Source organism: Phyllostomus hastatus, unplaced genomic scaffold, assembly GCF_019186645.2.
Source record: "Phyllostomus hastatus isolate PE091 unplaced genomic scaffold, TTU_PhHast_1.1 phas_contig_254, whole genome shotgun sequence".
Lineage (NCBI taxonomy): Eukaryota > Metazoa > Chordata > Mammalia > Chiroptera > Phyllostomidae > Phyllostomus > Phyllostomus hastatus.
Window position 1 is genome coordinate 16,582,862 of NW_025333810.1, and position 27,323 is coordinate 16,610,184.

Sequence of the window (27,323 nt, forward strand, 5' to 3'; positions counted from 1 at the left end):
TCCTTTTTCTTTTAAGATTTTATTTATTTATTTTTAGAGAGGGAAGGGAAGGAGAGAGAGAAAGAGAGAGAAACATCCATGTGAGGTTGCTAGGGGTCATGGCCTGCAACCCAGGCATGTACCCTGACTGGGAATCGAACCTGCGACACTTCGGTTCTCAGCCCGCGCTCAATCCCCTGAGCTACGCCAGCCAGGGCGTCATTTTTCAAGTGAATATTAAAACCAGTTTGTCACTTTTCTGAGCTTGTCAGTGCTTTGATTGTATTAACTTTTTAAAGCATTTTGATGAAAGCTTACATCTTTAAAATTTTGATTCTCCCATCCAGGAACATGATGTTATTTTCAGATCTTTTATGTCCTTTATTAAAGTGTTCTGCTTTTTAGTTTTTAGTTTTGTTCATATAGGTCTTGCACATTTACTGGTAAGTTTATCTTTAGACATTGAAGTTTTTAAACCTGTTATTGATGAAATCTTTTGGTTTTCCCTGTTATTTTCTAATTGGTTAATATTGATATGTAAGAAAGCTATTGTGTATGAAATCTATTAATTGTATATGTTGATTTTAAGATCTGGCACCTAATGAAACTCTTATTCTAATTAACTTTTAGAAGTTTATTCTGTTTTATATAGATCACTTCATTTACAAATAAACTTAGTTTTCTGTCTTCCTACCTATTACTGGCACCTCTTATTTCTTTTACGTGTCTTATTGCACCATCAAGGGCTTACAGCAAAATGTTAACACAACATTGTGAAACTTACTGACACTACTGTGATGCTTTCTCATATGATGTTCAATAGGATATTTGCTGTGTTATGTTCAAATTAAAGAAGTTTCTTGCTATTTCTAGCCTGTTAAGAATAATTAGGAAGAGTTGTACTGATTTATTAATGTTCTTTCAGGATTTATTAGGATACTCACTTATTTTATTTTCTAATCTGACAATCTGATGTTGAGAAATACATCAACATATTTCTTAATGTTTAACCTTCTTTATATTCCTAGGAAAAATCTTATTTGGTTATGATGTATTGGCTTTATACATAATACATTCTAGATAGATTTTGGTCAAAATTTCTAATATAAGTTGGTATTTAAAACAGTTTATTATTAAATTTGCTGAAAAAATATTCCTACCTAATACTAGATAAATGTGGTATTTCTAGTGTAAGATTTTTGTACCCACATTCCAGCAGAATTTTATTACTTTGCTTATGTATATTTTTTTCACATTTATTAACAGATGCTGTTTAATGTCTTTAATCTGTATTTGGCATGTATTTTTATTACTGTTCTATGAAAACATTCAGCTGGCCTGTCACAGGCTCTAGAGTCAGACTAAGAGATCTGTAGAAACAACAGGGTAATACATTTGCCATGTTTGCTTCAGTGGTATTCTCTTCACCCCTGATTAGTGGTTGGTTACTCACAGGACCTGGTTAGAAATCTAGCTCTTCTAATTACTAGCGAGTAGTTTCATATTTATTTACCCTCTCTGAACCTCAGTTATGCTACCTGTAACAATTAAAACTATAATAATACCACTTACAGTTGAGCTGATAGACCTTCAAGAACATAGCCATGTATTGGGAGCTTGTGTACATTTTCAGCAAGGCAAAATTAAATTCTACACAGCTATTAGTAGAAATATAGTAAAGAGGTTTCATTTGGACCATCTGCCAGATCTTCATGGGCCCACACACCTCTGCCTCTTTAATCCAGCTGGTAAATAGGTAAATCATGCCAGACAAAAATACATATGCCAGGCTACTAGCCGGCTGTGCTGGAAGAATGTTATAGAAAGCATCTTAAAAGCTTGACCTGCAAGCTGTAGCTCAAGGATTTTATGATTACATAATTGTGGGTTCCATTACCCACTGAGACTTTAATAACCTGTTTCAACCAATCTTGAAATTGGGGGTTTTCTGCCATCAGGAACGATTATTATTTTTTAAATAAAAAACAGAAACCCTTAGTCCTTGTGAGTCCTATTGCACATAACACTTCCTCACGGGATTGGTATGAGTTCTCAGTGAAATATCGTATGCAATAGCATAGCATGATACCTGCTGCATTCCACTAGTTTTGTAGAGATGAGTGTGTAAATGTTTTCAAGAAAAATATGCCAGGTAATAAACCAAGTGGGAAATAACATTTTTTAAAGGGTACTTTTCCCAGGACCAAGTGGGTGCAGCAGATAAATCACACAAGACAGTGCAACAGTCACCTACACACAATCCAGACTCTGAACTCAGGCAGCATGGTGTCCACAGAGCCAGCCAGTATTTTTCCATGTGTAATGTACACTTTTTGGCCAGATTTTTGAGGGAAAAATGATGTACATTATACATGGGTAGTACTAATTCCGTATCTAAATGTTTGTAATTCTTTTTTATTGCTGTTCAGTTACAATTGCCCCCATTTTTCCTCACTTGCTCTCCCCTGCCCTGTCCAACCCCCTGCTCCCAAAGACAACCCGCTCCCCATTGTCCTTGTCCATGGGTCCTTTGTACAAGTTCCTTGACTTGACCCTTCCCCCTCTGTCCCTTGTTATCCTCCCTCCCATCTCTCCTCTGGTCACCGTTAGGAGTACTAATTCCATATCTATGTTTTTTATTCTTTTATTTATGCTTATGCATTAAAAGAGTAACTCCAGACAGCAATAAAACAATGTCCTTATGCAAAATAATAATGCCCTGGAATAAGATAATTGGTTTTGTTTACAAATATAAATTAAAAAATGAAATGGAAGATTTTTTTTCCTGAAAGTTTGAGCCATAAACATGGGTGCACATTATACACGGCAAAATATGGTGTTTGGTAACATCAGGAGGTTCCAGTATAACACAGGTGGCACACACAAGCCCGAGGGCTGAATCCAGCCCTCCACCTTCTTTTATCTACCAGGCACCTTGTTTCTACCTGGCTGCAGTGCCTAGCTCCTTGCCCCTAGATAAGGAGTAGTAACATTTACACAGACCTAAAATTACATTTGGCCCTTTGAAAGCCACTGTTGATGTGGCCCTGGTGAAAATGAGTGACACCCCTGCAGCAGAAGCAAAGAAGAAAGGAGATCCCCTCCAGCACACAGCTTAAGCTGAGGCATGCAGTTCTGAAAGGCAGACACATTCTTAAATTCCAAGTGTGTGAATGAGGGGGATGGGTTTTCAAGTGAGACTAATGTAGAAAGTGTTGCATCAGGTTTTTTTTTAAAGCAAAGGGCCTGATTATTCTTCTTTTCCATGACTTAGGGGCTCATCATAAACTTCAGAGTTTCCCTAATTGAAATGTTTCCTGGCTTCAAATGCAACCTGAGTCAGGTGCAACTATTTGCCTTGTTCAAGAGCTCCACTGGTGAAGACACTTCTCAGTGACCCATGAATCACCTTCAAATCTGTATTCCACGGTGTGCTGTAAACTAAGGAAGATACTCCGAGTTTAAATAGGTAACCTGATTATCAAGTTTCCTTAATTGGAACACTTCATTTTTTAGATACTTTCAGATTATTAGGTCCTGACCCTCCGGGCAGATTCAGCCACACCATTCCCCCGCCAACCCCCCCACCCCCACCTTTTGGCACCTTCTGTTTAGTCTTGCAGTTAAAACGCCCTATCCAGTTACCTAGAGGCGGCATTTTAGAATTGGAGCAAGCAGTACAAGCCTTTGTCTCAGTGACTAGACGACTTTCAGGATCTGTATTATACCATTCCCAGGTTTGATAGCTAACTCAGAACGAGATGTTGACCTTGGAATCGTAGGAAAACAGGGACGTTCTGGTAAAAGTTGGAGGGTGCACTGCTAAAGCCAGCAGAGTTAAAGTGAAAATTCAACCGGCCCTGGCTGGGTCGCCCAGTTGGTTGGAGCGCTGACCCCGTACGCCAAGGTTGGGGGCTCCACCCCTCGGCCGGGCACGTGCAAGAACCAGCCAGTGAATGCGTAAATAAGTCGAACCACAAGTCGGTGTTTCTCTGCCTCTTTCTAGAAATAAAATTTTTTTAAAAATCAAACAACCAAAACAAAATCAAGAACCTCCAATGCTCTTCTATTCCTCGCGGTCTTGCAATCTGTTCAGGGTAGTGTCTCCCAAGTGGCAAACCCGTGCACGCCTGAGCCCGAAGGGCAGGGAGCGCCCGGGTGGGGCCCTGTCCGAGGCACCCGGCGCGGCGGCGCGCACACCCTTTTTCTGCAGACTCACAGGTTTCAGGCCTCGCCTCCTCCGGGCCCAGCTGGTCTCCGCCTTTTTAGGCCTGGAACCCAGGCGATCAGAGCCCCTCGCCCTCCGATCCCCGGCGCCCGGGTCCAGCGTCGGCCCGCCCAGAGCGCAGCGCGGGACCCGCAGCAGACCTGGGTCAGCGCCGCGCAACCGCTGGGTCCCGCGGGCGCCGGGAAAGGAGGCGGGGCGGCGGGGCCGGGGGAGGAGCGGCGGCTGTGAGCCAGTCTCAGCTCGGCCTCCTCCGGCCGGAGGAGCTGGCCATGGAGGTCTACATCCCGTCCTTTCGCTACGAGGAGAGTGACCTGGAGCGGGGATACACGGTAGGCGCGCGCCCCGCTATGCGAACCCGAGGCTGCTGAGCCCCGCAGGTGCCCCTCAGGCCGCCGTCGCCCCAGCTCAGGGGTCCCTTCGCTCCCTCCCCTCCCCCGGCCCAGTGGAAGGGCTGCGCCCCGGCGCGGTTGTCAAGGAAACGGGCACCCCCCTCCCCGGCGCCGTGGCTGCTGGTGCCTGAGGGGGGGTGTCCCGGTTCCGTCCCTTCCCCTTCCCAGCCCAGCTCCCGGTCTCGGATCAGAAGCCCCGGGAGTCGAGTCCCAGGACGCGGCACTTGCCGTTCTCCCGTCTCCCGGCCCCTGGAGCCCGGGCTGGGCTGCGTTCCTTTCTGGCACAGCTGCTCCCTCTGCCCAGATACAAGTGGCTTCGCGGCGGGTTGATGTTGCTTTCAAGTTCTGTAGGTTTCATTCAGATGGATATGTTAATTTTTAAAATTATCATTTGTAGCTATTTATTAGTAACACGTGTGTAGCTTTTAGATTGTTTCCAAAGTTTTTTCTAGTTCTGTGCCATAAAATGGCTAAATCGGGTTCTTTACTGAGCACCTGTTCATACCTAGAACTGTAAGCGCAGAGAAATAAAAAACAGGGCCCTGTGCTCAGCAGTGGAGTGGGCGGGGAGGGCGGAGACCAGTCCTGGGACCTTTGGGTTACAAGTTTAGTAAGTAAACAGTAGGTGGTTGATTTCCCTATGAATGTAGGCTTGGAGGGAGAAATGCCTCTGGCTGGGTAGACCAGCCAGGAAGAATTTGGGCTTTGGAGAAGGTTTCAGAAGACAGTTTGAAAGGATTATTTTATTCGCTTCTCGTTCACTCAACTTGCTAAACACCAGTTACACTAATTTGGCAGAGAAGTATTTTAACCTCTCCACGTATTACTGGTTTTTTGGTGACAGCCTATTGGGAACCTTGTATTTGCATAGAGAAGATTCACTCATCCTCTCAAAGGAATTTTTAGAATTAGGAGTACTTTTGTAGGCAGGTAAGGGTTGGGTAGGAAGGGGATAGGATGAATGTCGCTTGAATCTTGAGGAGGGAGAGGGCTGTTCTGCTCGGCTTTAGGGTGTTGCGCTGGGGGTTGGGGATGCGGATGGGAAGTGCTTAGGAATGCTGACTTGAAATCTGATTAGTTTTTTGCTGGGATTGTGAATTCTGCAAAGAGGAAGTGCAGGGCAGAATCTCATCTCGGAAGAGGCATTTCACACTACCAGCTTCTCTGAAAACAAGGGAAACATCGAAATCATTTTAGTTTAGAAAGAAGCAGGCGAGTATATATATTGTAACAAAACGCAGATGAACTCAAATATTACTTCATGGGGAGGTTATTCTCCACCCACCAAGTGCTCCCCACTCCCCAGTTCATTTCTCTAATATCTGTTTCCCTGCTAGGCTGTAAGCGCCTTGAGGCTAGCACATGGCAGTCCCCACTGCTGTCCCTAGTACAGGGCTATCACAGAGTAAGAATTCAGTACCTGTATGCTGAATAAACAATGAATGGTTGAGTGTTCTGATAGGAGAAGAAAACCAGAAGAGAAGAGTAATTCCTGACAGAAAGGTGCTCACTAGCGCAGAGAACTACAAAAAAGGATGGACTTCAGCTCAGACAGCAGGAAGTCACTAGAGAGTTTTAAGGAAGTAACATGATGAGCTTTGCATTTAGAAAGATGACCAGAAAGCATTAATCACTTAAGAGAAGTTTGCAAAACTTCAGAAAGAAGAGGATGGGAGCCTGAACTAAGGCAACTTAGAAAGGAAAGGGGATGACTACAAGAATCCCCAGGACCAGGTGACCAGATGCGAGACAGCAGGGTGACTCCCATGGGTGCAAGTGCCAGTGACCAAGTAAGAGCTGAAGCAGGGCAGGGGGATTTCATCTGGGGACTTGTTGAGTTTTTTGTGGCAGGTGAGGCTATTTGATTTTGGAGTTCAGGATATGTAAGGCTGGAAATTGGCTCTAGGGGGTCATTCAGCATAAAAGATGTCAAAGCATAAAAGTTGATGTTATTCCCAGGAAGAGCATGTGGAGTGAGGAAAGAGGGAGAACTGAAGGTAAAACATAGAACTTGCATGAGCAAAGAATTATTAGTGTAGCATCTGGAGGGAGAAGGAAACCAGAAGTATCAGGCAGGAAGAGAAAATGGTAGATACTTTACAAGAAGAAAGGTGCTACATGTGGCTGAGTGTTCTTGTTAGGTAAGAATGGAGAACCATCCATTAGACATGAGGGTAAGCAGTTCCTGGGTACCAGTATAGGCTGATGTTTTTATTTTTCAGATACATTATTGGGAAAGACAACAAAACCAGAATTACTACTTATGTAACCATACAAAAGTTTGAATATATTAGATATAATTTTTTCCTAGTGGTAAAAATTAAGGCATTGAATTAGATGGTTTTCCAAGTCCATCTTTACTCTGACTGACTGTGTTGTGCTTAAGCAAATATATCTTTCTTGAGGTCTGGCCTCTTACTGATTACTTACTTGATGTATCACTTTTTTCAATAAATAAGGTAATATCATATATACATGGTCATAATATTGAGAAATATTCAGGGGTCGGTCATTATCATTTTCATATTTTATGGGTTAAAATGCAAAAATGGAACAATATAGTGAACTACTGTTTACCATTTCTTACCTTCAGTATTTCACAACTTTTATTTACCAGTCCTCATTCTTCCTTTTTCTTAAAATTCTGGAATATTTTGAAGCAAATCCAATACATAATTTCACCTGTAAATATTTTGCTATGGCTGCCTGACAGGGAAAGACTTCTTAAACATAAGCAAAATGAAATTTTACCACAAAATTAGCAACACCTTTATATTATTACTCATCCAAAGTCCATGTGCCTGATGCCTCAAAAGGCAAAAACTCACCATGTCAGAGCTTGGAGTAAGGAAAAGTTTATTGACTGAGGAGGTACAGACCAAGAAGGTGGGAGGCCGAAGCCTAAAATCCACCTTAAGAAAGTCTGGAGTTCAGGCTTCTTTTATATCAATGAAAGGGGAAATGGGAGGGATTTTTTGGTAAGAACTCAAGTCCCAAACAGAATTCTTCTAATGATGAGCATGTCTAAAGCAGGAGCTATTAGCCTGAAGGTCCGTGGGAACTACTCAGGCTTGAACAAGTTGGAGTCAGAGAGACAGAGCTCCTTATGAGAATCTACTGCCTGCTGACCTGAGGTGGAGCTGAGGTGGTGATGCTAGTGCTGGGGAGCAGCTGCAAATACAGATTATCATTAGCAGAGAAGTTTGACTGCACAGAGACCATAATAAATCAATTGCCTGCAGATTCATCTCAAAACCCTATCAGTGAGTGGCAAGTGACAATGAAGCTGCATCTGGTGGCAGGCTTTAAGTCAAAATCCAACACTTATTTTAGGCTGTATGTGGCCTGCCCCTTATTTTATTTACCCTTCCACTCACACCTCTTTCCTGTACTGCACATTTGTTTCAGTCACAGTTTTGGTAAGCCCACATGCTAACCCTAGCATGTGGTGAGTTGTATAGAAAGTAAGTACACAATAAATGTGTACTTATCCTGAAACCTCCTGAATTATCCTGAAACCTCCCCCCACCCCGCCCCTGGTCCATGGAAAAATTGTCTTCCTAGAAACTGGTCCCTGATGCCAAAAAGGTTGAAGGCTGCTGGTGTAGAAGACAGGGTAAGAACATTTTTTCCCAGAAGCTCTGAACAAATACATCTTCCTCACGGCTCAATACCCCAGGTGGTTTCTCAATTACTCCTGTTACCAGAGGAGTTCTGGGTGCTGATTGGCTGAGGCCAGGACTACCTGAACCAATCACCATGGCAAGGATAGGTTAACCAGAGAAAGTTAAAATAGAGGGCATATGGAGCTGGGAATGAGGTCACTCATTCCTACCATGTAACTCTGCAGACACCACAGTGGGAGAAGGTCAGAAGGACAGTGGGAGCACAAATGTCCACAACAGCATCCTTCAGTCACCCATTATATGCATCATCTGTGATGAAGGAGCCCTTTGTGTAGCAAGGACAGAGCTGGCACACTGCCTCCCTTGTGGTGAGTGCATAGCATAAGCGAACATTAAATACTTGAGTGATTAAATCAAGCATGTGTAAGATATGTTATTTGTGGTATGTAAGGACAAGAAATACAGCTTGAAAATATTCTTGAACATTGACAGAATGCTACATTCCCTTAAAAATCAAAATGCAGGGGTCTAGCAGAAATAACACCTGCTTGAGTGTGGTTGGTAGGGTAGTAATATGGGTGTAATAATTTATAGTTTTAATTTGAACATTTCACCTAAAGTCATATGGTGTTCTTGAGTGTGATATTGTTATGTAACAGAATTATATGCTTATGATTTTGTAATTAAAAGGCGTTAGTTTTGCTGGACCCTGTATGTACAACAGGATTGAATTTTGCAAATATGGTTGGTGCATATAAATTTGGGGACAGAAGTAGGTTTATTTTCATTGAGCTAGGAATACATTTTAATCTTTCCTCAGTAGTTTTTACTATTTAATTTATCTATTTATATAAACTTTGAAATAATTTAAGATTTGCAGAAATAATTTAAGATTTGCAGAAATAATTTTTGATTTGCAGAAAAATTACAAGGTTAGTAGTGAGAGTTCCTGTAAGACCCCTCACCCAGTTTCCCCACTGTTAACACTATGCATCACCGTTATATAGTCACAACAAGGAAACGAGCATTGGAAAGTTATAATTAACTGAACTCCAGACTTTACTTGGACTTCAACACTTTTTCCACTAATGTCCTTATTCTGTTCCAGGATCTGATCCAAGATACCACTTTGCACTGTTTCCTCTGCTTTGATGTTATACTGAATTAGTAGTCCAACTTGTACAATAGCACACTGTCTCAAAAATGAGGCAAGCATGTTTTTAGAAATGAACTTTTATAGATCACATCAAATATTGTTCATTTCAGATGCTTCCCTGGTAAGTTTTGTCAGTTGGCAAACACCCATTTATAATACTCTACCAGTTTATGACAGAAGCTGACACAACCTCAGGTGAGAGGCATAGGCTGTGACCTTGTGCAGTCAGCATTCAAATCTTGCTTCCGGTGTTTGGCCCAAAGTCTGACTGTGGGCAAGCTCCTTACTCTTCCTGTGTGTTGTTTTCCTCACCTGTACAAGGGGAGAAAATCCTTGTCTACCTTATAGGGTGGCTTGGAGATTAAATAAGATTATCCTTGCAAACTGCAAGGAATTTTGTCCTATTATTTCGAGTAGGGACTGCCTTGAAGTTTGCTTTTTTAAAAGCTCTTTAATGTGAACTAATAATGTAAACAGAAGTCCAGAAATATTTATGCTATATAAAATAAACTCTTTGCAAAAACTTTGAATACTTCAGAAGTAACAATTACCTATAACCAAATGACCTTAGTACAACTTTCAAATTATGTATGTCAATTCAGGTTCAGATTTTTAGCCTTATTTACTACATATGTTTATTTCCCTTCAAGATCATAAAGGATAATACACTCACATACATGATTAGGATATAGTACTGTAAAGGGCATAGAGAAACTTTGATAACTTACTTGCTTTCTACTATAATAAGATATTCTCCATACATCTTCTACCTTTTTCACACCAGTTTTGGAATTTGCTTCTCCTCTAAAGATCCCTGGTTGCTTTTGGTGGAAAGTGATATTTAGAGCCTATGATCTGGGCACAAGGTGTGTACACTGACACTGGGTTTATAGAAGTTTCTAGATCTTTTCAGTGGTCAAAGCTAGGGATTTTTAAAAGATAAAATATATGGTAAATTCAGGAAAACAGATTTTTTTTCTTAGTTTCTTCTATCTTCAACTTTGTCTTTTACCCATACTAAAAAATCTCTGAACTTTAGATGTTGAGATTGATAGAATTAGAACATCATATGATTAATAATTTACTTTATCTAACATTATATACATCAGTGTGCTTTTTTTGTGTAATATAGTTTAATGTTGGGAATACTGGTTGCTAAATATGCTAATAAGGGAGTGTATCTTTTAAGTATGTTTTACTGATTATGCTATTAAAGTTGTCCTGATTATCCCTCCTTTGCCCCTCTCCACCCAGCGCCCCCCACTCCCTCAGGCAACCCCCACAGCATTGTTCATGTCCATGAGTCATGTGTATAAATTCTTTGGCTACTCCCTTTCCTCTGTTGTCCTTTACATCCCCATGGCCATTCTGCAACTACCTATTTATACTTAATCCCTTCACCTCTTCACCCATTCTGCCCCAATGCCCTCGCATCTGGCAACCATCAAAATGTTCTCTGTATCCATGATTCTGTCTCTGTTCTTCTTGTTTGCTTAGTTTGTTTTCTAGATTCAATTATTGATAGGTATGTATTTTTGCCATTTTATTGTTCATAGTTTTGATCTTTTTCTTCAATAAGCCCCTTTAACATTTCATATAATAATGGTTTGGTGAGGATGAACTCCTTTAGTTTTTTCTTGTCTGGGAGTCTCTTTATCTGCCCTTCAATTCTAAATGATAGCTTTGCTGGGTAGAGCAGTCTTGGCTGTAGATCCCTGTTTTTCATGACTTCAAATATTTCTTGCCAATCTCTTCTAGCCTACAGAGTTTCTTTTGAGAAATCAGTCGACAGGATTATGGGAACTCCCCTGTAGGTAACTAACTTCTTTTCTCTTGCTGCTTTTAAGATTCTATCTTTATCTTTAACCTTTGGCATTTTCATTATGATGTGTCTTGGGGTGAGCCTCTTTGCATCCAACTGGTTTGGGACTCTCTGCGCTTCTTGGACTTGTGTGTGTATTTTCACCAGATTAGGGAAGTTTTCTTTCACCATTTTTTGACATGGATTTCCAGTTTCTTGCTCTTTCTCTTTTCCTTCTGGCATCCCTACTATGCAAATGTTGGACCTCTTGAAGTCGCTGAGGCTTCTTATACTATCCTCATTTTTTTGGATTCTTTTTTCTTCTTGTTCTTTTTGGTGACTTTTTGCTTCCTTATTTTCCAAATCATTGAATTTATTCTCAGCTTCATCCACTCTTCTATTGTTTTCCTGTAAATTGTACTTTATTTCAATTAGTGTATCCTTCATTTCTGACTGGATCTTTTTTATGCTGCTGAGGTCCTCACTAAGTTCCTTGAACATCCTTCTAACCATTGTTTTGAACTCTGCATCTGATAGATTGCTTATCTCTGTATCATTTAGCTCTTTTTCCGGAGTTTTGATCTATTCTTTCACTTGGGCCATGTTCCTTTGTCTCCTCATTTTGGCAGCCTCCTTGTGTTTGTTTCTATGTATTAGGTAGAGCTACTTTGACTCCATGTCTTGGTAGTGTGGCCTCATGTAGTAGGTGTCCTGTAGGTTCCAGTAGCATAGCCTCCCCTATCACCCAAGCTGGGTACTCGAGGTGCACCCCTTGTGTAGGCTGAGTACACCCTCCTCTTGTAGTTGAGCCCTGGTTGTTGTTGGCAGATCAGTAGGAGGGATTTAACCAGGTCTGTCAGCTGCAAGGACTGGTTATGACCACTGACCACCAGCTTTCACCTTGTGTGGGGGATCAACTGTGTAGGAGCAGGGTGGCAGTGTTCTGACATGGTCTGTAGCCATCCACTGGATGTGCTGGTCCTGTGGTTTCCTGGATGGTCCTGGTGTTTCCAAGGTCAGACCCCACCTGTGTGTTGCCTGGGGCACCCTGCCTAAGAAATAAAGCAATCTGAGATAGCTACTACTTGTGCTGGGCTTAGAGACTCTCAGGTGAAGCCAAGCTGTGAATCTAAGCTGGCTGCTGCTAGGAAGAGCCTGGAGTTCACTGAAGCCAGCTGTGGCTTATTTGATAAGATTTAGGAAGTAGTGAAGCATGAGCCAAGGCCAGCCATTCATATGGAAAAGTAGCTTGAGTGGGTCCTTGAGTTGGTTGGGGCAGAGTCTCCAGAGATCTCTAAGGAGGGTCCAACAATGTTAGCCAGGTTGATGGAGTCTCAGACGTGGGACCAGCTTGCCAGATCTGTGGGGGGAGGGCTCAGCAAAGGGACAGTGGCCTCTGCCCGCCTTGATGCCAGGCACTTCAGTTTCTCCCTGTTTACCACTGGTGCCTTTCAAGCTGCTACCCTGGTGCTGGAGCTCAGAGAGAGTGAGTCTGAATAGGTGAGTCCATGTGTGGGTTCTTTAAAAGGAACTGCTTGGGGGTCCAGCAGTTTTTCCACTGACTCAATCCCTGCTGGTTTTTGCAGCCGGAAGTTGTGGGTCTTAACCTTCTTAGCATTGGAACTCTGGTCTGGGGGAGCCTGTTGTGGGGCTTGGACTCCTCACTCCTGAGTTACCCCTCCCAAATTTTTATCCACCACATAGGGGGTAGGACCAGCCCGTTCTGTGCCCTCCTACCAGTCTGAATAGATATGGTTTCTTTAATTCCATAGTTATTAGACTTCCATTCAACTTGATTTTGTAGTTGTCACAATCCCATACAACTTCATTTCTGATGCTTCTGAGTGATGGTAGTTCTATATTTTAGTTGTAATTTTGATGTGGTTGTGCGAAAAGATGGTGTCTCCCTGCACCACTGTCTTGACTGGAAGTCCCAATGTGTCTTAATTATAACACCAGTACTACCATCAACAACAGGATTACTGAATACAACTTAAAATATTTTTTAACAAATTCTTTGTTCTTAGATCTCTCCTACTAAGAGTGTGCAGATGACTGTGTTTTAAAATTACTTGCCTTGGTTCTTCTCTGCTTGTAACACTAACTAGCTTCCCTGCTTTGGTTTATGTTTTATTCTTAGGGATTTTTAAAATTAATTTTGTTTTAAAACTGTGTAAAGTAATATATCCTGTATCATGTTTATCTGCAGAAATGTAGCTTCTGTTCATGTCCCTTTCACCCTGTGTTCTTCCCGTCCCATGGATGACTATTAAAAAATCATAGTTGCCCTCAGCTTTTGGCCCAGAGAAGGCTTAGGTATAACTTTCTTCATTTGGTTCATCCAACACCAGCTTCCTCCATTATGCTGCTGAAGTTTGAACCCAATGAAATCAAAGTCTACCTCAAGTGCACCAGTGGGGAACTCAGGTGCCATGTCTGCCCTGGCCCCCAAGATCAGCCCCTGGATCTGTCTCCAATAAAGGTTGGTGATGACATCGTCAAAGCAACCGGTGATTGGAATGGTCAGAAGATTACAGTGAAACTGACCACTCAGAAAAGACAGACCCAGTTAGGGGTGGTGCCTTCTGACTCTGCCCTGATCATCAAAGCCTTCCAAGATCCACCACGAGCAGAAGGAGGCAAAAAACCATTAAGCACAGTAGAAATATCACTATTGATGAGATTGTCAATGTTGCCTGACAGATGCAGCCCTGATCTGTAGCCAGAGAAGTCTGGAACCATTTAGGAGGTCCTGGGGACAGCCCCATCTGTGGGCTGCAATGCTGACACTCACCCCTGATGACATCCCAGATGACATCAACATGGGGCAGTGGAATGCCCAGCTAGGTAAAAACTACAAAGGAAGATACTTCAATTAAAGATCATTTGACAACCAAGAAACAAGAAAAAAGTTATGATGTGTCCTTCCATTTCAAAAAATGTATAAACAAATTAAAATATAGTTGCACCCCTTTTTTTAAATAGTGATACATTAAAACATTTTCTTCCATCTCCTTAAAAAAAAAAAAAACAACTTACAGTGTGTCCTGGCGATCACTACACAGGGCACACACACAGATGCCGCGTTCTTTTCTGGAGCTCCGTTGCTCGCCACTGTTGGCTGCAGTCACTAGCCTTGCGTGGACTTGCTTTCGTGTTTTGGGCAGTGTGTGTTTACAGTGGATTCCCAGCAGTGGGTTACTGGATCAAAGGTAAATGCATATTTAATTTTTCAAGATATTGTCAAATTCCCTTCTATAGGGATTGTATGCTTTGCATTCTCAGCAGTTTACGAGAGTGCATGTTTCCTCACGAATTTGCCCATTGAGTGTGTTGTGAATAAGCTTTTAGATTTTTGTCAGTCCGAGGGGTGAGCAGTGGTATCTGTAGATCCCAGGTGGGTTGCTGGCACATTCTGACCACTAGATTGGGGATATTTGAAGCGTGCTAGCAGGCCGGTGTCCCCTTCTAGTTGCTTTTTGCCGGGGTGGGGATAAGGGGCAGGTGAATATCTGAAATATGCTGTTCTTGTTGATTTTTATTTAAAAGATAGATTATTGAGGTTTTTCATATTATAGTTCTTTTTTCTAAAGAAGAACCAGTATGTGAATTGAGTCTTAACAACTGCCTTACCCTAGTTCTTTGAATTTAGAATTTAAGAATTTAGAAATTGTTTTAGAAGCTATAAACATCTTCCTCTTCTATGTCCTCATCCTTCTCTGCACCTTGCCATTGGAAATTTATCTTGTCTTTAGAATTCCATAAAGCACATTTATTCTTTAGAGCAAAATTTATTCTTTTGATTATTTATTATGTGCTTTCCCCCCCCCCCCCCCCGCCGCCCCCACGGCATTGTACTGGTGCTGTGGGCCCAGGGGTCCCTGACATGAAAGGATGAGAGGAAGTCTGTCCGACTGAGAAAGGGAAGGCCATTTCATACTCAAGGACGAGCATGGGAGAGGGTAATAAATATAAATTGTTGGTAAGGAGGGGTGGGTGTTAGGGTTGGGGCTGGAGTTTGAAGTTTAGGTTGAGCAGTTTCGTGGGACTGTAGGTACCCAGATGAAATTTTGTCCTGGAAGTAGCTACAAAGTAATTACAGTGGTTCTCTGTTTTTGAGAGGAGGGAGACATCAGAAGTGCAAATGGTCATATGTGAAATGATAGTCAACCTCACTAATAAAGAAAGGCAAAGTCAAAAACAAGAACTGTTATTTAATAGGCTAAATGAAAAAGATTGATAAAAGCCAGTGCTGATGAGAATGGAGGTATCTCTAACACACTGTGGGCGAGACTGTAACTTGGAAGATCTATTTTGGAGGGAGGTTTGGAAGTATTTATTAAATACAATATTGATCCTTTGACCCAACCTTTACACCTTATGGTCTCTGTCCACAAATGCACCAAGATATACACAAAGCTATTCATTGTAGCATTCTTATAATATCAAGACAAAATGGAAACAAATCATTCACTTATTTAACAAATGTTACTGACTACCTACTAAGTGGCAGGCACTAACTAATCCGCTTGGTGAGGGTAGGGCAGTGAACAAAACCATCAAAAGTCTCTGCCCTCAAAGAGTGTCAGTCAAAAGTCTCCGCTAGGAGCTTACATTATAGTTAGAAGGTGTGTGTGGGGGGTGGGGGGTCGCAGAAATAAACGTGATAATTAAGTCACATGTACTACCTCAGAGGGTGGTGAGTGCTACTGAGTAAAATAAACAAGGGAAGAGGGATACAGAGTGCTGAGGGGTGGTCAGAGAAGCCCTCCCTGGGAAGTGACATCAAACGGAGCCCTGCAGGAGGTGAGGTGGCCCGTTGTGAGGTGATCTAGGGAATGAGTGTATGAGGCAGAGGGAGCAAGGGGTGAGATGGGAAGGAGCCCGGTATGTTTTAGAAAGGAGTGCAGTGGGCTTGGACCGAAGTCAGAGAACAGAGGCTAATCAAAGATGAGGTCATAGGTAGTGTTGAATGAACCCCAAAATAGTCAAAAGTCTTTGCCTAAAAGTAAATGACAATTATTTATTCAAGGGTCTTAGGTTTTGTGAACGATACACACTGCTAGGCAATACCCAGAGTGTTCTGAAGGGAAAAATGTCTGAGAGTTTTACAGTAAGTACGTTCATGAGAAGGGTCAGCTCTGCATTCTTGGCCCCTGGATTGGTCCAAGGTGGTACTCACCAGATGTCCAGTGGTCCAGACAATGGAACATTTTCTTCTTGAGATCATTCAGATGGTTGCTGAAGGTGTGATGTACATCCAGGCATTAACACACAATACAGTGATGCCAGATATTGACACAGGACTGGAAGTCCCCAGAGTTAGTTAAAACAGGGGTCATCGTTTCCTGAGGCTTTAGCCCACTTGAAGTGAATTTAGCAGCTTGACCACAGTGAGTCTGTTCTATTTCCTCACTCTATTTTTCAAAAGTACTGTGGGGCAGATCGGGTGGGGTGGGGTAGCGGGTTGTGAGGGCTTGTCAGTGGGCCAGGGGGGAAGTGATTAGGCTTTTACCCTAACAGGGGGAAGTGGAGGGTGATGGGATTCAGTAAGTCTTTACTGGTCTCCAGCCCTGTGCAAGGCACTTTAGATGCTGAGGTCACAGTTATAAAAAAAAAGGTGGGATCTTGTGCCTATACCTGTTGGTTATATGAGCCGTGTTCTAAAAGGGATCAGGCTCATTTTGATGTGGACAGTGGACTGACAGAGGGTTGGGGTAGGCAGAGAGCTCAGTTAGGAAGCCGTCGTGGCGTCCCAGGTGAGAGATGAGGATGCTTGGAGCGGCTCTGTGAGTAAACATGGGGGAGACTGTTGGATCGTGGATACCTTTGGGTTATGGAACCAGGAGGATTCACCGATGGATTGGGTTTGGAGTTCGAATAAAATGAGGAGCAAGATGCTGCCAAGTATTTTAGCATGAACAAATGGAAGAATGGTGGCACCGTTTACTGAAATGTTGGACCAAATACCTGGGTGTCCTCTGTCACAATCAAATTGACATGTAAAATTAACCATCACAAATCTACCCTTTGTCAACTTGGCAACCATACACATCTCCTTTTAAGCCATACTTAATCTCCCAAGTTTTCAGTAGCTGTTTTTCAAAACGAGTGTAGCTATTGACAGAGGGTTTCGGGCTTTGATCCCATATTTTAAGGACCTGTGGTTTGATTCACCCATAAGGTCTGCCGAGGGCTCCACCCAGCATCCCTGCCTGGCACTACCACTTCAAGCACCACTGATGGGTCTGCTGGTGCCGGTGGCGGAGCAGCTTGTACAGTGGCCCTGACCTTTGGCAGAGCCTTCTCTTGTTCTGGGCCCAACTCAAAACGAGCAGCTTCTCAGATCACTCAGGGAAGGGGCCAGAGTAACGCACTCAGGATACGTTGCTTCCAAAATCCAAGAAAGGATGGCCTGTTACGGAGGGCAATCTGCTTTACTGTTTGCAGGTTTAGATATTAACCTCATACAAAAAAACGCCCTCATAAAAACACCCAGACTGTGTCTCAAATATCTGGGCAGTCCATGGTAACATCAACCATCACACTTCCTTCTAAAAGTGAAGTATGCATTTTATTAAAAAATAAACATGGTAGTGTTTTTCTCCATTTTATTTTAGCTTGGATGAACACTACGTACAAAACAGACTTTTATATTTTTCTGATATTTATTTTAAACTATGTTTAGTCCTTCCTGCAGTGGGAAGGTTTTCCTTTGGATGCACCCTTACGGAAAGTTTGCCTCTCCATTTTTAAAAAGTGACCGTAGTGCAGGGAATAAAAGTTGATAGGAAAGGTCTGTTTTCCTCGTTTATTATTAGTGAACAATTAGATCTCATTGTCAGTAAAAATTGATGGCTGCAGCTTCCAAACTATTGAACCTGTACTAATAAATGCAACAGTTGTTCATAATTTGGTGGTAAATGACCTTTAAATGTAGCCGTTTATGGAGGCTGTCCTTGGGGAACAATTTAACTTCCAAATGACACCCATGAGCACTTGTTATCATTTAAATATGCTTCCTTTTGTCAATAACAGAATAACAAATACTGGTTAGATTTCTAATGTTGATTCAGATACCAGGAAACCTGCTGAATAAATTAGTGTACATTTGATTTATATTGACCAAAATTTTTTTACGTTGCTGTGTTCCAGGTCAAGGTGACGTGCATTTAAATGCTCTGTAGAGCAGAGGTCACACTTGACTGACGTGAATGCTTACACTGTTTTTAATTAACTTTTAAATATTATCCTAAAATTCCTTCTCAAGTACCAGTTCTTAGGAAGAGGATTGAAATGAATTTAGGACATTAGTGGAGACCTTATTTTAAAAGTCAATACTCTTGATCTTTTCCATAAAAATTTATTGGAGTAAATTATTGCTACATTTTATCTTATAATTTGTATGGAAATCAGATATGCGTTTTTCCATTATAGACTCTGAATTCATTGTCTGTGGGTTTTTACATTGATAGTTTGCAGAAATAATCTGAGATAACATTGAGAAAAGCAAAGTAATGAACAAGGTCTTACCTGGTACTTTATCTAACAAATGCATTTTCTCAGTGCTCTGCACTTTTCCGTTGATGATGTATATGGGAAGAGGTGGTTTGCAGGGTGAAGATGTAGATTAAATTTGTCGGCCATTCATTAGTAGTCCAGAGTAGCATATATTTTAGGGAAGCTTTAATCAACATCTGATTTGCCCTTTGAGAGAATATCTTTGAAGTGAATGCTGCTTCTTTTTTATATTAAAATTATTGGATAAAAGGCATTTTGCTTTCAATGTAGAATTTTTCTTATTTGTGCCCCATGTAAGAAGTTCTCAGGCAAGAAGTTTAGAACTGCAGTGTACAAAGGTTTTTATTCTTCTCAACCATGAAGACCTTTGCCATCCATCACAAAGTATGCTTTGGGTATTTGAGAAACCTGCTGAGCTTTGGAGCTGCATGTAGCTGAAAGGCAGCACAAAGCTCCTCCACTTTAAAACTTTCCATGTGAACTGTTATCCGTGTAAACAGAGCCACCTTCCAGAGCAAAAAGGACACCAGGTCTACCTGCTGCTAGTGAAGGCCCACGGCCCTCTGATGTCAGCTTAGTTTCAGCCACACACGTAGCTTCATACCTAAGTTTCACGTGCCCAAAATAGCATTGACCCCCTATTGCCCACAAGGGCAAACGAAGTGGCAGTGTTGAAAATGCCAGTAGGAGAAGAGGAAGTGGAGATAATAAAATTGAAAGTGATGAGAGGATGACAAATGTTGCATGTGCATATGAGATGAATCATTCAGTAGTGGGAATGATTCTGAAGGACAGCGAGGAGAGTCCTGTAGCCTTTCTGGTAAATGGGCATGGCATGTAAGAAGTGACTGACAAATGGAGAGCCTGTGGAGTGTCAGCACTGACTTCGGGTACCTGGTGCTACAGGAGAAGGCAAGGAGTGTGAGAAAAAGACTAATTGCTGATGGGATGTTGCTGCTGGTGGATGGCCCATTGGAACTGTCCAAAGGGAGGCTTGGGCTTCTAGTGCAAATAACTGGCTGCTGATGCTGTGGTGCTCAGATATGGCTGCACATGGAGTCACCTGGGGTCCCACCCTTAGAGAGCCTGGTGGTTCAGGGGTGTGAAGTGAGCATCAGAATTTTTAAAAGGTCGCTGGGTGATTCTAATAAGAGTCAAAGTTGAGAACTGAACTAAAGATGTCCCCAAGATACTTTTGGAGGTCATTTCCCCCAACACATCAATGGTTCTTGGGAGCAATTGAAAATACAGATTGTCAGACTCTGTCCCCTGAGATTCTAATGTAATTAGGGCTCAGGCTTTGGTAGAGTTTAAAAACTCTCCAGGTGATTTTAATTTGTAGCTAAGCCTGCAAACCACGGAACAGGTGGCTTACCCTGTTTTGAAAAAGAGGCCCTATAGAGTGGATATTTTTCATGAAGGTAGAGGCCTCAGCTTTGTTTTAAAGCTTTAAAGGATTGGTGTACATTCCGATTCAGCAAAAGTGCACCTAAGACTAAGCGTTAAGACCACACTTGAGTCTTTGGATCCATAGGCAAATGAACTTAAGAAAGCTTTCTGACCTCAGCCTATTTAGGGAAGTTCTACGGAGTGTCACAACTAAGCTTTGGAGCCAGACAGACTTGGTTCCACATTCTTGCTTTGGGAACTTGTACAAGTCACACATTTCCTTGAGTGTCATTTCCCTAAAGTGCCTACCTCAGCTTCTCACAAGGATCCGATGTAAGTACTGATCCCATAGGAGGAGCTCCCCATATGGGACATTTTTATTTCTAATACTTCTCATTAAATTTTTCTTGCCAGTAGGGGTTATGTCATATATTTTACTTTCCTTTCATCCAGAATGGTTTTCTTTTTTCTCACTTGTGAATAATTTAATATTTAATTCACTGCTTTAAATGAATTCTTCTTGGAAGCAGTGTCAGAAGATCCTTGCAATGTTTTCCAATTGGAGAATGACACCTGAAGTGACCTGGTCACCTCTCATCTAAGAACAAGTGAAGACCGGTGGTCGCATGGTTCAACAGCCCATTGACAACTGCTCTCTAGTGATCAGAGTGCTTAGATGGAATTCCAGTTGCTTTTCTTTGCTTTAGGTTCCTAATGGTGCTCTCAGGCAGAACCTTGAATTGGTTTCCTGCTTTCTTCAGGTAAGAGAAGGTCTTTTGAGAAGAGGCCAGGAAACTGAACCTAAATTTGTGAATGTTTTAGTGTATGGCACTAGCTGTTATAGAACCCCCCTTGCCCTTGGGGGTCTTGTTACTCTGTGGTTCTTTTTGCCTGCTGCTGATACGAACCGTAGATCTCAGTGCCAGAATTTGGTAAAAAGGAAAGGAACTATTTATTCAAAAGTTATACAGGTTCAGAATAATGGTGGAATGTCACTGTTAAATCCCAACGTCCCTTTAAAACACCCACAAGCGCCGCATGGTACTGCCTCCCCTAGCCAAACCAGGCCAGTCAAGGGTGTCATATCTCAGGAAAATAAATAGACGTCCATAGCTTGGCTAGGCTCCCGTTCGTAGTCCCATACCGCATCCTCATGGTGGTCCAGGGAATCCTCATGCATCCTTTCACACCAGCTGGACAAGACCCCACACTGCTGCTACCTGGTCAGGAGGCTTCTCCTTCCCCAGCTGCATGGTGAGGAGTCCCACACAGCTGCTGCATCCTGCTTTTCTGCTTTCTAAGCTGCGTGGTCGAGAGAACCCCTCTCTCTCCTCCGAAACCAAATGGAACTCTGACTCCTCCCGCACTGGGTCCCTCCTTCCAGTAGTCTAGTTTCTTCCACTTTTCTTGGCTGCCATTGTTAGTTAGTCAGGGCAAGCCACGCCTCCAAGTAGGAAGCCCCTCTGGGCACCTCAGCTCCATCGCATCAAGGGCTAGAGCCACACCCAGATCCCTGGCTCCAAGTGCAGGCACAGCTTTTAACATTATTAAACACTGGCCAAGTTCTTCAGATATGCAAAGTAGCCCTCCGTGGCCTTGCCCCACTTCCCTCATCCCCCGAGTAATAGCTGTTGTGGGGGTTTTCTCCATTTTGGGGACCTCCAGCTTAGCACCCCATTGCATAGCCTGGCACTGGGGATGGGGCCAGTTCCCACCCAGACCCATTTTTGTGCGTTTAGCTCTCAGCAGAAGTGGAACTTTGACTCCTGACTCATCAGTATTTGGGTTTAACCACGGTCAGGAGGCCAGCTTTAATGGATCGTTTTAACACAGAGTGTTGTTTTTGAAGCTGTTGCTGTAGCCAACATATGTCCCTTCAGTACATTCTGGGCCTAGAAAGTTCTATGGAGCTCATCTTTCTGGGGCTCAGAATTCTAAATGCCTGGCTGGAGTCTTTTTAATTGGAAGTTCAGCTCAAACTTTCTGTGATTTGCTGGGAGCACGTCCTCACACTGGGTGCTGTGCAAGGCCAAAGGGCCATATGGGGAGCCAGGTGGGAGCTGCAGCGGGTGGCAGTGTGGGGGTATGAGGCACAATGTTATCAGCCCCAATATTTAATTCCAGCTGTAGTTCTGAAGTCCTGCAGTGTACAGGGCCCTGGGGATGCCATCACTTTCAGCAGTGTTCTTTCCAGGGCCCTCAAGAGACTCCAGATTTCTCTCTTGTAGGGATTCTTCCTGTTTGTGAACAGAGCACACACTAGAGCTGTATAGTCAACCAACCCTGTATTGCTTCGTGGAGAGCCAAATGTATAAATACAGTCGTGTTAGCAAGCTTTAATATGAGTAAACTCTTAATCTCAGCTTCCTTATCTTTAAAATGCCTATAGTACCTAATCCATAAGGTCATAGCCAAGATTAAGTGATATAATGCATGTGAAATGACTGCCAGGGTGTCTGCCTTATAGTGAGCTCAGTAAGTGTGCTGCTGCTGTCGGGCCTCTGGCTGCCTTCACAACCTTGGTTCAGTCCCGCTGAGGGCCAGGTATAAAGTACAGTCAAAAAGCTGATATAAAAGACAGGAGGGCAGCTGGGAGAAGGTCCCTCAGCAGGTTTCCTTGTTGTCTGAAAGGTTAGGGACACACAGTGGGAATGTTCAATAGGTGAAGTCAGGTAAGAAGGAAAATTGATGTGAAGCCCTTGGGTGCTGACCAGTGTCTGCCTGAATTAGGCAGAAGCTAGGGTTACGTTCATCCTGTCAGTGTGACCTCTTTGGGAGGATGTTCCTTGAGAAGGGAAGTAGCAACACAGTAAAACAGTGGACTTTGGAGTTGGTGGTACGTGGTCACTTCCTAACCATGTGTTTATTGGGCTAGTGACTTAAACACTCTGAGCCTTGGCCCCCTTAAGTGGGGATAATAGTAACTGCTTCATAACCAATGGGGATTGTTTTAAGCACATGGAATAACAGGTGCAATGCTCTTAACAAAGCCCTATAGCATGTAGTTAGTGTTGGTGCTTGTTTCTAAAAATGTGAATCTTTACATCAGATTTATGTAGAGAGTTCCCTGAGTTGGGCTGTTGTAGGATTTCTGATGTGAGTACAGTTGTTACCAGGGATTTCTCTCTTGTTCCTTCACTTTCCACCAACACAAAACAGAACCAACATAAATCATACCTTTCAAGTAAACTTTTGATAGAACTTCCAGTATGGCAAATGGGATTGGGGTTCTTGAAGGTGAATTAGAGTTTGACCTGTGTTTATTTTATCTACAAACTGTATAGAATTGTTTTTTGTGGCCAGTAGACACACTCTATCCAAACAGATTCATGATGTACTTTTAACAAATAAAAGATATGGTGCCATGAAAGAAGGTGACCCAGAGCTCCAGAGAGCCCATGTGTTAAAACTTCCTTTTCATGGGGAAAGAGCACCTGCTTACGGATTGCCCAGGCAAATATGCACTTCCCAGGACTTTGCCATCATTTGCGTGAGGCGTGTGCAGTCTAGAGGGAGGGGAGTGTGGCAGAGCAGACAGTGTCTGGGCTCGGAGGCACGCCAGACCTGGGTTCTCACCTGGACGTGCCTCCTCATGTGTAAGGTGGGAGAGTGCTTGCCCCAAGAGTTGTGAGGATGAAAACATAATAGAGATAATAAGTAAAAAGCACCTAGTACAATGTAAAGAATGTACTGGAAAAAAAAAGTCGCAATTGTTTTCTTAGATCTAAGAAGCAGGAGGAGCACAGCCGGTTCTCTTTATTGCCGGGCACTCATTTTGCTGTTGTTGTGCCATCTCTAACCTCTGGCCTGGGCAGCCCCCCTCTGCTGCTCAGTGCCACCTGCCCAGGGGCCCCAGGTCTCTTGGGTTTGCACCGCACAGGAGGAAGGGGCACACCGGTTCTGCTCCGGAGGTTAAGGTGAGCCTGCTGTGATTCGGGTGCTGTGAGAGGCCTTCCTGCTGTGCAGAGTTATTCTCAACTAGATCAGGGTGCCAGCCAGCAGCCCTGGGGACCAGCCTCTCCCTTCGCCCATTTGGGTCCCGGGGTTTTTGGCCTTGCTTCTGCCCGAGGGGTCGTGTTTGGGGGGTGGGGGCAGTCATGCTAGTGATGATGGGGACATTCCTGGGCATGTGCAAGGGATTTGGAAGTAACATCTGAAGCATGTATTCAGTCACTGGAGGTTAAATTAGGCAACCAAAGAGTTTTCCAGAATTGTGATTAATACTGGAGAGGAACTAGAAACAGAAATTGAGGGCAAAGGATGGTCCTTGGGACAGTGAGTTTTGATATTTCAAGAAAGTGTTTCATATGCTTAAACATCCAGTAATGTGTTGAGTCAAAATATAGGAAACACTTTTGACATAAAGAAATAGATATGGAAGTGCCAGTAACTGGCTTATTGAATAATAATGGTTTGTCCCTAGCTGGGTAGCTCAGTTGGTTGGAGCATCATTCTGACATGGCAGAGTTGCAGGTTTGATCCCTGGTCAGGGCACCGACAAGCATCAGCCAATAAATGCATAAATAAGTGGAACAACAAGTTGATCTCTCTCCCCCTCTCCCTCCTTTCTTTCTCTATAATCAATAAATAATAAAAAATAATAGTATTGGTTAAAAATTATTTAAAACTTTGTGTTTTTTTTAAATATTATATTATGGGAAAGGTGAATTTAAACACTTCTGATTGATTTGTCCAGCTTTTGCTTCCTCCAGCCACCTGTAGGTCCACGCTGGGGCCCTGCACTGTGTGGGGAAGTCCCACTGCTGTGGGACTGTGAACTCCCTCCAGAATGGCCTGTGGACCATTTGGTATCTGAGCTTTTATAAATGCTTCCACTGGTTTTCTGCAGGGGATATACAGACTGTTCTTAAATAAGTGTGGGTAGAGACCATTGTCAGTTGGCTATAGTGATGTCATTTTGAAAGAATAAAAATTTGAATTGCAAAAAATTTACCATTTTTTTAGATTTGGAAGTTTTTTTTAAAAAACATATACTTATGTTAGAGAGATGTCCATTTTTACTGGCTATATATAATAGTGTCAATTTATAAATATGAAGACATGTTTGTCTTTGAAAGCCTCTCACTATATTTTGAACTGATCATTGCGTAGTTAATATGATGGTAACATTGTAAGACAGTTCATTTTAAGGGATAGTTCCATAAAAAATAGGTGGAGATTATAAATAGCACTGCCATTTAACCTCTTTGCTCTTAGTCTAGCATACAAAAGAAGCAAAGAATCTGTCTACTATAAAGTAGCATAACTAATCAATGTAGCCAGTAAACCCAGTCTTCGAATGCCCAGTTGGTGCCAGCTCCGGGCAACTGACAACTCGAAGGCATGATCGCACCCTCAGGAATTGCAGTTTAGCTGGACACCAGCCAACACAGTACCTACGAGGCAATAGTGAATGCTGCATGGTAGAACATAGCAAAATAGCAAACTGTATGAATGGAGATTTTGAGAATGAGATCAATGAGGAGTAAAGTACCTGGAACACTTGCTGTGAGAAATTGTGCATTAGGTGCATTTTGAAACCTAAGGAGGATTTGGCTAAGCACATGGAAAAGATAGGGCTTTGTGAAGGAACTCACTGATACCGCCCCCCCCCCCAAAAAGGAAGAATGTAAATGAACATTATTTGGTGGGAGACAGGAGGAGAGTGAGGTCTAGTGTGCAGGCAAGTAGAGCATGGAAGTGTTCCAGATACATGGAGCGAGGCCAGGTTGCCGAAGGTCCCAGTGGAGAAATGCCTTTTTCTGCCCCTGGAGGCTGGGCAGCAGCTACTATTGACGGTGTCAGAGTCTGTTGCACTCTGACAGGGAGTGGGGAAAGGAGGGCACATTCTGGCCAGTGGAACGTCTGAGCTGCTTTGGGCGGAGAGGTACCTCGGAGAGAATATCACTGGCATTAGGTAAGGGTGAGATCAGAAACTCTGAAACCTGATAACTTTGTGCAGAAATCAACAGGCCAGCAGAGCATGTTTCTGAACAGCAAAGGGACTTGAAAATGGGAAAGTCATGTTCATTGTACTTAGCTTGGTATACAGAGGGTTTCCCAAGGGGGTTGATTGGAATCATCTCTGGGACTGTAGATACAGCCCAGTCTATGCTAAGAGGACAGAGAAATGACCAGGACGAAAGTCTGGCCTGGACAGTGGTTCACTTTTCTTCTTACTCCCAAGAGTTTCTTCTTACTCCCTCATCTTCAAGCCTATAAGCCAAGAAATGATGGTTTCCCATGGGAGCCCCCAGGGCGTGCTCTGAAAGCTGGCTGCCTCATGTGACTGGAGGTTCTCTCAGTTCAGATGATGCTTGAGGCTCAACCTGAATCTGGCTTTTCCTGGACAGGAAAGTCTAGGAGAGGGGACCGTACAGCAAGTGTAGGGATGGCCGGTCAGGGAGGACCTGTGAACAGCCAGCTGCACTGAGCCACATCTGCCTTGGGAAAGAGAAATCCTAGATAATGAGAGCATCCTTCTTGGGATCAGGGTGGAAGAATGGGGCGGGGAGGTAGGTGTTGCCTCCTTTTTTGTTCATGGAACTCCATAAGTCCTTTTCTTCTAGGAACGTGGTTGGTGTTCAGTTCAGTTGAAGAATGTGGGTAGGCGAGGCCCGCTGTGTGGTCGGTGGGGGGCCCAGCGGTGTTCTACAGCAGGCAGAGGGATTGGGAGCACAAGGTGGAGAAAAGCGCCTGTGGAGATGATGAGAGCCTTTGAGGAACAGTTTGTGGGTGGGGAGGGAATGGAAGTCAGATTGTACTGAATTAAGGAAGTTGGACAGGGAGTGAGGAAAAGGGGGTGTGGGCTGGCCCAGATGCTTTGACTGTGAAAGAAGGGAGAGATCAGAGCATCAAGAAGGAAACCAGGGTCAGGTAAAGGCTTTTTCTAAATCAGAACACACACCAGGAGTATTTCAAAGTCGAGGGACAAAGGCAGTGGTGTGAGGGCCTGAGGGTTCGAAAGAAGAGGGCGGAAGGGGGAGCAGCTTCCTGGGGGCCAGCTGCTGTAGCTGTAAAGCTACAGACTTGTGCTGGTGGTTCAGCCACACAAAGCCTGGGAGTAAGGGGTAGTTTTGAGCAGTGTTACCCCCTACAAACATAATGTTGCGAGCCATATCGGGGTTTAAAATTCTCTAGTAGCCATGTTTAAAAAAGTAAAAAGCAGCAGATGAAATGAATTACAATAAAATCCAAACTGCTATTTCAACATGTCAACAATATAAACATTACT

General features: G+C 43.1%; 1 protein-coding gene across 1 annotated transcript in view; it reads left to right on the forward strand.

Annotated features, from left to right (window-relative positions):
- The first annotated feature begins 4,139 nt into the window (after positions 1 to 4,139).
- The window catches only part of SNX24 (sorting nexin 24), a 139,304-nt gene continuing 116,120 nt past the window's right edge, over positions 4,140 to 27,323 (forward strand). The window contains exon 1 of the mRNA XM_045837998.1: positions 4,140 to 4,536. Coding sequence (XP_045693954.1) covers positions 4,477 to 4,536 — 60 coding nt within the window. The 5' untranslated portion in view covers positions 4,140 to 4,476. The remainder of the gene's footprint in view (positions 4,537 to 27,323) is intronic.